Raw genomic sequence first — 13,083 nt, 5'->3', positions numbered from 1 at the left:
ACTTTATAATTCAAAGAGTCAGTTGGTTGTGCAACAAACACACAAACACACAAAGATATACATAAGAAAAAAATAAAAAGCTTTTTAATGTTTATTCCAACAGGATACAGATGTAAATGAAAGATATACAACACTCATGAACTGCATTGCTTTATATTGCCATGCATATAATGTGATGTGAACTAAAGTTACAGTGAATAAATGTGAGTTCAAAGTGGACCGAAATATGAGGTCCATCACACAGTACAAATGTTATAAAGTGTAGGAAAAGGGGTCTAAATTAGGGCTGGGTATCGTCACTGATTTCTAGAATCGATTCAATTCCGATTCACAAGGTCCGAATCGAATCAATTCGATCCACGATTTGATTCAATTTGATTCGTTTAGATTTGAGATTGCCTCAGACAGTCAGAAATATTATAATTCAGATCATGCATCGGTACATCTCCATATTTTTACATCTATAATAAGAAAGCTGACACTTTCAAGACTTTATCAAAGGTGTGAGCATCACAGCAGAAGCCTTTGTGTCAAAGTAGATGAGGATAAAACACAGAAAAACATGAAGGCGATTTTCCAGGCCTCGGATTTTATAAAAATATTCTGCCATAGATCAAAAACCAAAGAAAAACGTTAATCAACATATGAACATTACCTGATGCTGCTGAAGTGAAGCAGCGTCAGGGACACAGCTAAGCATTTTGCAATTTTGCATAAATTTAAAAAGATTAAATTTGTTCAGTAGCCTATTGAACAGGAGAAATTAGGCTTTCTTTTCAGAAGAAAGTAAAAGGAAAAAAACAGCGGCGGACAGCGCTGTAAACAACGGTAGACTAGTGCATAACAAGCAAGCGAATAATGCAGAAAACAGATTTTTAGACGGGAAACTGTTCTTGAAGTACAAAGAGAGAGAGAGAGAGAGAGAGCGCTGTGCATGAAGTGTGATTTTATCCTGGTGGAAGCAAAACAGCAAAAGTAAGAGGGAGTTCATGACGATGTTTATGTGAAGCCTAGTTTGGGTCTTCTTTTGCTGCTGGTTCGGTCAATATTGTTTGGAGAGAGATAAAACTAACAGCTTTAGAATCTAGCGCTAAACACAGAGCGCGGACCGGTCGAAACATCAGAATCAGCGAGCTGTCGGCTTTCAGCCCCGACCGTGTCCGTGCTGTCGGGTGAGAAAGGCGACATCTCACTGATTCTGATCCACGGTCCGCGCTTTGTTTTACGTCTTTGTGCAGAATCCGTGTACCTGCTCTCATTTACTGTTTTAGCTGTTTGGTGGTTGTTGAAATTTTGTGAGGTTTAACATGAGAATAAAATATATTTATATTAAAAAATCGATTCAGGATTTTAATGAATGATATCACGTTATCCAAGCTAGAATCGATTTTAATCGATAAATCGATAATCAAAACCGACCCCTAGTCTAAATGCATACTTTAGACTTGGACTTAATAAAGGAACAGAAACTTTTAGTTAAGTAAAGTTAATCCTCATGCTAATGATTTAAAGTAAAGTAACTTTCGGCCTACTCATCTTCAGCACTGTTCCACAATAAAATCATAATTGCCAAAAACACAGTCACTGTTGTCAAATAAAAAATGACAAAAACCCTGTTGATATGTTTTACTATATTGGTCCAGTAGCCGGACTTCTTGTTGGTACTGTGCAGAGTCACGGTTTTCCTAGTCTCCCGCAGGTCACCCGAGACTTTTTCCAGTGGAAAGAACATCTTCATCAGGTTGCAGCTACAACCCTGAAAAAATAGTTTTGTTGAAATGTAATCAATAACATTACATATACAGCCATTTATAGTCTAGTTGCTGCTACATTTCACACACTGATTTGTTTTCACATTGATTTAGTGAAAGTGTTTACTTTCAACACCCATGTTAGGGTTTGGGATAATCTCTCTCTCATGCAACATGATGTCTTTCATCAGTTTTTATATTTCACTTGAAAAACACTTAAAAGTCCAATTTAACTCCAACCTTTATAGTCAGTGGTGGCAGACTGTTGATTGATGTAGACACAGTTGGTCTTTCATCCACAGATACATCATGAACAGATGCACAATGACTACATCTCTTCATGTCTGGAATAAAAAAAATAGACGGGAAGAACAATGCAACACAGCTAGAATTACATAGATAGGTGACAGACAACGACTGCTACAATTAAGCACACCTCTAAAACAGCTGTGAAAGTTGGATATGTCCTGTTTCTCCTCACAGCACTCCACCAGGCTTTGGTTTCCATCTGTCTCATTATCCTGGGCTGGCGAGTCTTTCTCAATCAGATGCATCACCAAAATTGTCTCCAGGAGGCTGAGCAGCATCAGAGCAAAAACCCCAATGCAATAGACAGCTAAGGAGGGCATCCAGCATGAAAGTGGACAAATCACTTAATGACTTGATAGCTTGATTAATTCACTGCATGAAGTCAAATATGCTCTTCTTTACCTATAAGTGGAATACTGTCTGAAGAGCTGGGCAGAATCTCATTGAGAAGAAGCTGCATCACTGTGACAGCGAGCAGGACAGTGATCTTGAAGCCGAGCTTCTCACCTCCACTGTCTAATATCAGGAAGGAGGCTAAGTCCAGAACCAAGAAGAAGAAGACTGGCAGCAAGAAATTGGCAATGTAGAGGACAGACCTCCTCTTCATGGTAATCTGTCAATTTGCATGTGAGGTGGTTAATCATCCTACTCCTACTCTATATTGGACATGTATTATGGTCACAAAAAGGAAAGTAATGAAAAAGCAGCGAAATTGATTAATGCTTTTTTCCCCATTTCTGTGCAGCTGCTCCCAGAAATACTCACAGTGTAAACAATCATAAGTTGGTTGAAGTCAAATTCATTGACAGTTTTGGTGGTAACTGACATGTTGATAAACAGCCACTCGTATTGTGTCTGCATCACATTTCGAGACCATTCTGTGACCGTATTATTGGTTTCGTTGAATTGTAACTTTATTTCTTCATCTGAAGTGAAACATAAAAATAAAAGATCAGCAAGAAAGAAATATATATTTTTGTATCTGATGGTTTGGGTTTATAACTTCATGAACGGCACGCATATATGCTATGGGCTCACCAGAGTGCATGATAGACTTAAAGGAGAGGTTACACCTCTGAACATCAAAAGGGAATTTGTACACGTGCAGCTTGCAGGTGCTTACGATCACCTGGTCATTTCTGTATTCAACCAAACCACCGCTTTCAATGGAGAGATAAGGACTCGGAGAGGCTTTGTCTCTCTCTGTCCTGTAAGACAGAAAATTACAATCAGTTATAGCCACTCAAAAAAGCAGCATCAGTTATGACAAATAGGTAGACAGAATCCTACTCAAATCTTACTCTCCAGCTGAGGAGGATTAATGCATTAAGCCACCATGTCTTAATTACTTATGTTAGAATCCAGATAAAACCTGCAACATCAAGTGGCGACTTACACAAGAGTTTGTGTTAAATTACTTAATAATTTCAGCTAGAAATGATGGACTAGAAATTCTGACAAAGTTTGGTAACCAATGATCTCTTCCCTCCCAATTGTCCTCAGACACGCCTTTATCCACACCTCATCAAGCTCAGACCACCAGGATCAATACGAATGACCCACACAAACATGCCTGCGTGGGACAAAAATGAACCCTAGGGCTGTTCCACACAGAGTCCAACTGGTAATACCCACACATGGACCACAGAAGTTTTGCCCTTTGTTGCCCTCAAGAGCAAATCATACCTTTTCATCTCTGCTCTGGAGAATACAGCATCTGTTACTATGGAGAATGTACCCCATTAAGAACTGACCCATTTTCGTAGTATAAGAAAAACTAAGGATTTAATCTGTAGTTACTGGATAAGCCATGAGTACCATTCAGAGAAAGTTGGGAAATAGCTTTAAGATGGTGAAAGATGTACCCATAGGCCTCTTCCTTGATTCAGACATGGTCTTTCTTTTTTCATGTAAAGGAGCTACTCTAACTTGCATTCCTCTCTGTGCAGGATGTGTAACTCTTCATCATTGAAAAAGTAGCCACTGGTCTGTAGGAAAAGGCAGATCTAACACAATATCTTTTGGATGTGTTGTTTTAGGTGTGTAAAAAGAAATAGAGCAGTGGGCAAGCAATCTGTCCATAGGTTTGTTTGTTTTGTTTTGGTTTTTTTTTTTTTGGGGGGGGGGGGTTGCAAAGGATTTAGCACTAAAACTAAAACTAAAACACTAAAACTTTAGCAACACAAGGATGAACAAGTGCAGGAATATCACTGCGAGATTATCTAAATGACAGAGGGATATCCAAATAACTGAATATTCAGGTGCATCCATATAGATATGTGCTGGACAAAATGGATCTTGGAAAAGGAAGGTTATCATTTCATGTTTCAAAGCCACCTCATGTACCTCATGAATCCTGCTTGGTTTGAGCTGATTGCGCCATGACAAAACAATTATCCAGGACAGCATTTAGTTGCTATTCTTTTTTAATGGGATGGTCAACATAGATATAGTCTTTATTAATGTCTTGGAGGGCTCAACATGACCACATGGACTTGAAGGGCTTGCTGCTCAATTTGCAACATATTTAATGAATTATACAATATCTTCAAGGATAAAAAAAATTAATGATGTTAAGATTTTGAAGAGCAGCATATACGTTTCTAATAATGAATTATAAATGTTCAGCTTTGGGTTTGTTTTTTTTTAGCTGTAGCTTAATGCCTTATTGCTAGTGACTGTATGGTCTGTGTGAGTTTATGTGCATATATGTTAAACTTACATCTCTGAAATAGTTATATCTGGCATCCACAAATATTCAGTAGGAATTGTTATTTGTTTAATTCCACAGAATTGATCTGGATCCCACTTAGTGTACTCGTTTTTCCATGACTAGTCAGAGGGATACAAATAAGAGGAAAGAGATACAAACAAGGAGAAAAAGACAAAAGATGAAAACACGTAATTTCAAGCAATTTCAATTTCAACAATACTGTGAAAATTGATGTATTTGAAAGAGAAAACTCACCAAATAAACCCAAATGTAAGAAATTAAGGTCTGGTCAATTTCTCTCTGTGAACAAAGAAATCAAGCAGTGTTCAAGCTCAAATGGTTGAGCCTGACTTGTGCCACAGTAATCCTAGAAAGACCTGGGTAAGATCAACAGTATGCAGCCTCCAATAGACAAGAAAAACCCAACATCTGGGAAGTCTTAAATGGTCTTAGACAACTAACAGAAGCATAGAAGGCCACAAAAAGACAGACATTGATGTATTCATAGATGAAGCTTATGGATCTCCATAATTAAGAGAATACCAAACTGAGAGAATACATGACATGGAAAACTGAAATTATGCATATGAAGCAGACAAATATGCACCAATTGAGCAGACTTTTGACATTATTTTATTATCGAAAGAAACAAACTATTTGGTAACAAAAATGTCCATTATCATTTATTCAAACTAAAACACACAAACATACACAAGTAGCTTGAACAACTTACCATATCCAGAATAGCGTAGAGTTTCATGTCAAGCACAACATCTGTATGATGACTGTTGTTTATAATGGGCCGGCTCACAGTGTACTTAATACTGTCTTTACTTAGATCCAGGTGCTGTACAATAGCCTGAAAATTGCAGAGTTTCTCCACTTCCACTTCATTATCTAAAAGGACACATAAAAAGACATTCTTGACATTGATGTTATGATATGAAAACAATAAAGCAGCTTCTGTGCTTTCATTTCAGATTTTCAATTTATTGCAGGTCTGGATAACTGTGTCAAGAAAACAAAAAACAAACAAACAACAAAAACAGACGACATCACTTGTTGGCATGTACAGTACTGTGGAAACGCCTTCAGTCATCTTTATTTTCTTTATATTTTGCTATTAAAAGTGAAGAGATTAATTGAAAGGTTAGCAAGCATACATGTAATTACTGTATATGAAGCAAAAACTTCATTTATACAATTCCAGCTTGAAATTCAACACTTCGTATAAAAAACAATATTATCCAACATAGTCTGAGCTCTCTTAGGCAAACTTTCTTGTAATTTCTTAAAGTAGTCTTCAGTAGTAGTTTTCTAATCTTCACTAAGGACATTCAAAGCTCTTCTTTGGATGTTAGTGGCCTTTTGTTCTATTATCTGTCATAATGATTTCACATTATTTAATTAATTTCGAGGTCTATCTTTGACTGTTAGTTTTCCATTCTGTGCTTTTGTATCCATTTTATTCTTTTACTGCATTAGCAGTGTGGTTGCCAAGCTAAAAAAAATAAATAAATAAAGATGCTGATCAGCTGCTCCTGTATACCTGATCAAAATCTGACAGTACTTTTCTGCATTCATACTTCAAACAGTTTTGACTGGCTCCCGAACCCCACTGGCTTGAGTGAAGCCCCACATCATAACAAAACCTCCATCATGTTTCACAGTTGGCTGTGGTACCTCTCTGCTGAGCTCCTCTATACATATAGACAAAGGTTTCAATCCAAAAGTACAAATTTTGGATTCTTCAGTCTACAAAACTTGTTGCGACTGATTATCAGTTCTTGTGTAATTTGACATACCTCAGCCTTTTCACCCTGAGCCTCTTGACAGCCTCCATTCCACTGAGACCATTTCTGTTGAGGCTTTGGTGAATGGCAGGTGGGGCTGAAGGGCCAGATCCATCTCTTAGCCCTGTATCAGATCTTTGTTGGATTGTTTTTTGTTTCTTAAAGCCATGAACTTGAGATACTGTTTGTGTGCTCATGTTCGGATGAGGTTTTTGACTAATAGCTCTTTGAGAATTGCTTTGTTGGTGCAAAAATACTATTTTATGTCAGTCAAACTGTGTTATCCTCTGTCATAGGCTTAAGAAAATGGTTAGGTGGAAGTGCTGGAATGAAAACGACTCCCAAGGAGAGAAAAACTGAGAGACTGGAAATAAGAGGTGGCAAAAGACTTTAAGAGAGAGAGAGAGAGAGAGCGAGATAGAGAGAGACGCTATGTACCTCTTATAGTGGTCTCACTGGTCATCTGTTGATCTTCCTGTAGCTCTGAACTGGATGCATTTTCAGCTGACAATGAGTGTACTAATTTTTAAAAATAAAAAATGTGTTAATATGACTTGCTTTACTTTAATATGTGGTTAGAATTAATTTGAGGTTTTATTTAAAAATGCAGTGTCATGAATAACTGTGTGGCAGGCAGGATGCTGAACCAAACACAAAACTCTGGAAACAGTATGAACTCAATTCAATTGCTGAACAATGACAAACAAAGGAAGTCCAAAAACACACACAGAGCGAGATATGAAAATTAAAAACTAGGAATAATGGAACCAAGAAACACAGAGCAGGGGAGCACACAGCAAAGTGAGATGACACGGAAAAGGGCAAGAGGAGAGAATATTTACACAAGGTAAAACAGGTGGGAAACAAATCGGTGAAAATGAGACAAAGGAAATGAAATGAAATGAAAAGCACAAGAAACCAAGACACCAAAATCTGTTTGATTTTGGTGTCTTGGTGTCCAAAAACAACCACAGAGTTAAGACTGGAGGAACAGAATGGGGTCATGAAAGAGAACTAACAAATATAAGGAAACATTATGAGCAAAGAAGTAAAGGCAAAAATATCAGAGACATAAAAGCACAAGAATAAAATCATAAACAACAACTTTGATAAAATCCTTTCACGAAGCCCAAAGCAAACCTTGAACCACAAAACTGAAAAACTCAGGTTTAAGACTCAGGGATTATGACACTAATGGATGTTAGATATCACAGGAAAATATATCGTACGGTTACAGTGTAACCTTGGTTCTCTTAGTGGGAGACTATCTCTCCACACCGTTACATATTCCATATGTACGGAGTACGAGCCCCCTGGTCGTGGTGTGTGGATATTTCTTTAAGACACTCCAGCACGCCCGGCTACGCCCCACAGCTTACGTATAAAACAGCTGTGTGGACGTGACACCGGTGATGATCAGAACGCATCTCCGAGCGGCCTCACGGTGGAGAGATAGTCTCTCACTAAGAGAACCAAGGTTACACCGTAACCATACGTTCTCTAGCATATCGAGACTATCTCTCCACATATTCCATATGTACGGGGTAACTCTGTAAGACACCCCGCGAGGAGACAGTGCACCACCGAGAGTGAAGGTGCCGGGAGTCAGTGACAACGCACCAAGAGAGACACCACCCTGGTCAGGGCTTCGCAATGCGAAGGCCGAGCCAGGGGGTGGAGGCAGCAGTCTGCAGACGCTAGACTGCTCTGAACCGGTCATGCAGGACACAGGACCGCAAGTGATTGGCCGCTCAAGGTCAGCCCGGGAACCGCGAGGCAGACCGGCAGGGAACGCAGCACACCGAGCTACCAAGTAGCATCCCGCTGGTCGCATAGGCCTACGACATGAGGGCAATGCCAGACAGAGAGTCGGCGCTACAGGCTGGAGAACTCTCACTCGCCACAGCGAGGTCCGACTGGCGTGTACGCCGGCGAAGCGGGCAACACGCCAGGGGAACACAGCCAGCAACCGCAGGTGAAGCTTTGGATGTGACCCGTCCATCCTCAAAGCCGAAGCCACCCCGAGCTGTTCACAGACAGGGAGGGGGGGGGCTGGCAGCCTAGCCGGCATAAGTGGAGGGCTGAGCAAGGCGATGACCCGAAGGTCCACCCCCAGCACCGTCACCACGTGCTTGTCTGTAGACAGAGGAGCCTCAAGAGTGAACTCGCAATGAGACACTCGAGATCATACACAAAGTCCCAGCTACTGGGCGTCCCCGTGCTGGCCGTGTAAGTCCGTGACACACAGGCAAAGCACAGACAGGGAGCCAGCATCGCAGGCTGGGGGACACTCACTCGCTTGCTAAGGCATCAGACACAGCGAGGATCGACCGGCGGGCAAGCCGGCAAATGCGGCAACATGCCAGGAGAACACAGCCTGCAGTCGCAGCAGCCTATATGCCAGACAGAGACTGGCCAAGGAGGCTGGAGAACACACATTTGCTGGCTGACGTATCAGACATAGCGAGGCCCGACTATTGCTGCATTCGCTGGCTTACACGCCAGGGGAACACAGCAAGCAGCTGTAGTGCAGCCGCTGGAGAGGAGCTCCAAGCCAGGGACGCGACCCACAGGTCGCCCCAGGGCCAAGCGGCACAACACACTCGCTGGCTGACTTATCAGACACAGCGAGGCCTGGCTAACACGCAACGGGTGAACCGCCTGCAGGGAGCCAGGCGCTGTGGGCTGGAGAACACTCACTCGCTGAGCATCAGACACAGCGAGGTCCAGCTGGCGCGTAAACCGGCGAAGCGCGGGCAATACGCCAGGGGAACACAGCCTGCAGCAGCAGCAGTAGCAGCAGCAGCAGAGGCTGAAGCTGCAGTCAGAGCCGAGAAGCCGCCCCACTCGAGCAATGACAGGAGCCCTGCTGGCCGTGTGAACCGCGCACTGCGGGCAACACACTAGGCTGTAGAATGCCACTCGCCGCAGCGAGGTGCGACTGGCGTGGAAGCCGGCGAACGTGGGCAAACACCAGGGCAACACAGCCTACCAAGCCACTCGAGCACAGCAGCTGGCTATCGCTGTGACAGAAGCCCGCGATATGCGGATGATGCCCCAGAAGGGAAGGCGGAGCCACCACCTAGAGAAGTCAAGCCACAACAGAGACTTGCCTGGCACTAGGCAGTGACACAGTGCCAGGGAGAAAGAGCCTGTCGAAGCATCTCGGCCACTCAGTGGATTAGCCCAGGGAGGACGAGGCCCAGGGCCTGTCCCAGGAGTAGAGCAGCTGACCTGCACCAACCACGATAGGGGAGGTGCTGGTGGCTCAGGCCACTAAGGGCCCAAGTGAGGAGCAACCCAAGGTTCATCACCAGTGCATAGCAGCCACTCTGCAGAGTCTATAGACAGGGGGCCAGCAGAGGGGGCCTGATGAGACACTAACGGACAGACGGGAGGTGTCAACTCACTGAGCGGGCACCTGCTGGCCATGTGACCCACGATACAGGGGAAACCCACTAGATGGAGAGCCAGCGCTGCGTGCTGGAGAACACCCACTCAGCGACTGACATATCAGACACAGCAAGGTCCGACTGGCGTGTGAGTCGGCGAACCGTGGGCTATACGCCAGAGGAACACAGCCCGCAGCAGCAGTACAGCTGCAAGACGCAGGGCCAAGGCAGGGATGCAACCTGTAGGGTCCATTCAACCACGGAGCCGCCCAGCCGTCCACAGACGGGGGGGCTGGCAGTCCAGCCCGCTGATGGCTAAGCGGGGACTTAACCCAAAGGTCTGCCCCAGGGCTAAGCGGTCGCAAGCGCTGTCCGCAGACAGGGGAGCAGCAGGTGTGAACTTCGAAATGAGACACAGTGCGGCAGGCTGGAGAACACTCACTCGCCGGCTGAAAAATCAGACACAGCCAGGCACAGCCACACTGCTCGTGCCTACCGTAAAAAGGCAAAATGCCATTCACAGACATGTTTGGGACGGTGGGCTGCCATACTTCTTCTACCAAGCAAGGGGGCGGGGCCACACGCTAACCAGGAAGGTAGCCGGTGTCGTGCCAAACTAGATATCACCAACAGAATTTGTTTCCCCTGCGTCGGGAGCACACGCTGGACTGTCCAAATCACGGACAAACAGTATCCCACATTGTTGATTTTTAGTTTACAAACACTTCTTATAATGACTAACTACTCCTGACATTTTTGAGATGTTAGCTCTTTATACAACGAAGTTATAGTGGGATACAAATAATATCAGGCTGATCCTGACACAATTTGTTCCCCCTATGTAAATCACGGACAAACAGTATCCCACATTGCTGATTTTTAGTTCACAAACATTTTTATTATGAAGCATTACTCCTGAAACTTTGGAGGATTTAGCTCTTTATATAGTAAAGTTACAGGAGAATAAAAATAGTTATCAGCCAAAATGTTAATGGTTTGTTAAAATAATCCCATCTGATACCCCGTGAGCAATAAATATATAATTTTCTGTTGTAACCCCCAAACTGAATGGTAATGTAATGATACTAATTTTTCACTTTTTCACAAAATGAATGGTCAAAATGAATGAAGCGTTGGCCGGCACTTAAGCCTGTTTTTTTTTTCGAGGCGATATGCCAGGGAAGGGGGACCAACCAAGGGAAAGCAAGGGCTAGCTAGGGGGTACCAAGCTAAGGGATACCAGGGCACACAGGGGGAATCTACCAGGGGAGAGGCAGCGCCCACGGAGGATGCCGAAGCACGCTCCTGACGGACGCACATTCATACCCCACTCTCAAGGCTCTCTCTCTCACTCACTCTCTCTCTCTCTCACACACACACACACACACTCTCTCTCTCACTTACACACACAAACACACACACACTGGTGTCACGTCCGCACAGCTGTTTTATACATAAGCTATGGGGCGTAGCCGGGCGTGCTGGAGTGTCTTAAAGAAATATCCACACGCCACGACCAAGAGGGCTCCTACCCCGTACATATGGAATATGTAAAGGTGTGGAGAGATAGTCTCGATATGCTAGAGAACAAATGTTTAAATTAAGTCATTTTACAGTTGACACTGACAATTATCAGTTCAGTTTGATTGCAACACATCTGAAAAAAGCTGGATGGGGAAAAAACGGCTGAAAAAGTAAAATAACAAAAAAGAACTAGCTGGAGAAACATTTTGCAAACCATTAGGTTAATAGCAGGAAGCCAGTGAGCATGATTAGATGTAAAAAGACCGTCTGAGCAAAGCAGATTTTCTCAGAAGTAAAGCTGGGCAGAAAATCAATAATCTACGAAAAAACTGTATTTTAAATAGTAGAACAACTTCAGAATAATATTCCTCAATATAAAATTGTGAAGACTTTGAATGTCTCATCATCTACAGGACATAATATCATCAAAAGATTCTAAGAATCTTAAACCTCTGGGAATTTAAGACTTATCTATAGCAACACATTTGTAGCTAAAGAGTCCAGGTTCCAAAATGCCTGCCTGCAGTCCATCTGAAAACATTTTGTACATCTTCATATTGAATATACTTTATTAAATATACTTAATATATACTTATAATATATACTTAATATACTTAATATACTTAAGTTTAAATCCATCTGAGTTACTAGATACCAGATGTGTTATCTTTCTTTCTCTCTTTCTTTTTATTTTATATCTCTGATCTATTAATTACAAAAAAGTGGAATTTAATTTAGTAAACAAGATATATTTACTGGGAAATTATAGAGGAACCTGTTCTTGCACTGAAATGCAATCTATTACAAGTAAAGAAGCGTTACTGATTAAAATAAAATAAAATATAAAAATATATTTATACTCATAAAAAATAAAGTAAATTAAATGGTATAAATTGTCATCTCCATTTAATTAGAATAATCTGAGCTTACCCACAAGTAACAGCAGGAAGAAGAAACTTGCAATCATTGTAGCCTTGAGAGACCAGAGAGCTTTTTCACCCTCTCTGTGGTGTCTAGAGAGTTTTCTATTTTCCTCTATTGATGTCATAGCCCTGCCCAACAGAGGGTGGGGCAAATTGTATCTATCCTAACAGAGTGGTGACAAAAGCTTAAACACTAATTTGTTTAAGCTTTTGTTTTTAAAAAAAGCCATGGAATTAATATTTTTCCTGCATTCAACCAAACTCTTAATATTCTATTTTCCAGCTCAAACTTTTACGTTCCTGTCATTAATCTCGTTGATTATTGTATTTTCTTTCTATTTTGAATAAAAGTTAACTTTTTTTTAAACAGTATCAATATTTAATCATTAAAAGTAATTGAATCAGACTGATTACATACCAATCTAAACAATAGAAGAGCTTTAACTCTGGCTTTTAATTAAAAACATTAATAGAAAACAATTGAAAATGTGCTGGTATTATGGATGATTATGAATTAAGAAAACAAAACATTTTTTCTAAATTTATTGTCTATTTCCTTCTGCATGTGTCTTTAAATAGATGTTTCTACAGATAAAATTTCACTAATGTTCATTGTACTGGTCTTGTTTGTGGAATTGGTGTGCTTTATAAGAATCTACAGATGATTTTAGAGCATTT

The 13,083-nt window shown here is 41.7% G+C and overlaps 1 protein-coding gene across 1 annotated transcript; it reads right to left on the bottom strand.

The window, feature by feature from the left end:
- Positions 1-745: 745 nt before the first annotated feature.
- LOC146663890 (5-hydroxytryptamine receptor 3A-like) lies at positions 746-12,471 on the bottom strand. Its single transcript, XM_085415337.1, has 11 exons — positions 12,413-12,471; positions 7,005-7,085; positions 5,507-5,670; positions 5,029-5,073; positions 4,783-4,892; positions 3,099-3,268; positions 2,826-2,986; positions 2,463-2,673; positions 2,188-2,367; positions 1,992-2,095; positions 746-1,756 (listed from the first exon to the last, which is right to left on the bottom strand). Exons 1-11 carry the CDS (start codon positions 12,447-12,449, stop codon positions 1,529-1,531), a joined length of 1,491 nt encoding a protein of 496 aa, XP_085271463.1. The 5' UTR covers positions 12,450-12,471; the 3' UTR covers positions 746-1,528.
- Positions 12,472-13,083: the final 612 nt, after the last annotated feature.

Source organism: Rhamphochromis longiceps, linkage group LG8 (genome assembly GCF_057381845.1).
Source record: "Rhamphochromis longiceps isolate RC_006_pf linkage group LG8, R_longiceps_female_GT1.1, whole genome shotgun sequence".
NCBI classification, from domain to species: Eukaryota; Metazoa; Chordata; class Actinopteri; order Cichliformes; family Cichlidae; genus Rhamphochromis; species Rhamphochromis longiceps.
This window is presented reverse-complemented; position numbering and strand designations above follow the sequence as displayed.

What these genes read in the sequence shown, in the direction of transcription:
- LOC146663890 (XM_085415337.1), bottom strand. Translation starts at nt 12,449, where the DNA reads ATGATTGCAAGTTTCTTCTTCCTGCTGTTACTTGTGG. An exon ending in TCTACGCTATTCTGGATATG is followed by an intron (nt 5,074 to 5,506) that starts GTAAGTTGTTCA and finishes CTTTGTTCACAG; the next exon opens with AGAGAAATTGACCAGACCTT. An exon ending in GATATAACTATTTCAGAGAT is followed by an intron (nt 3,269 to 4,782) that starts GTAAGTTTAACA and finishes TCTGTCTTACAG; the next exon opens with GACAGAGAGAGACAAAGCCT.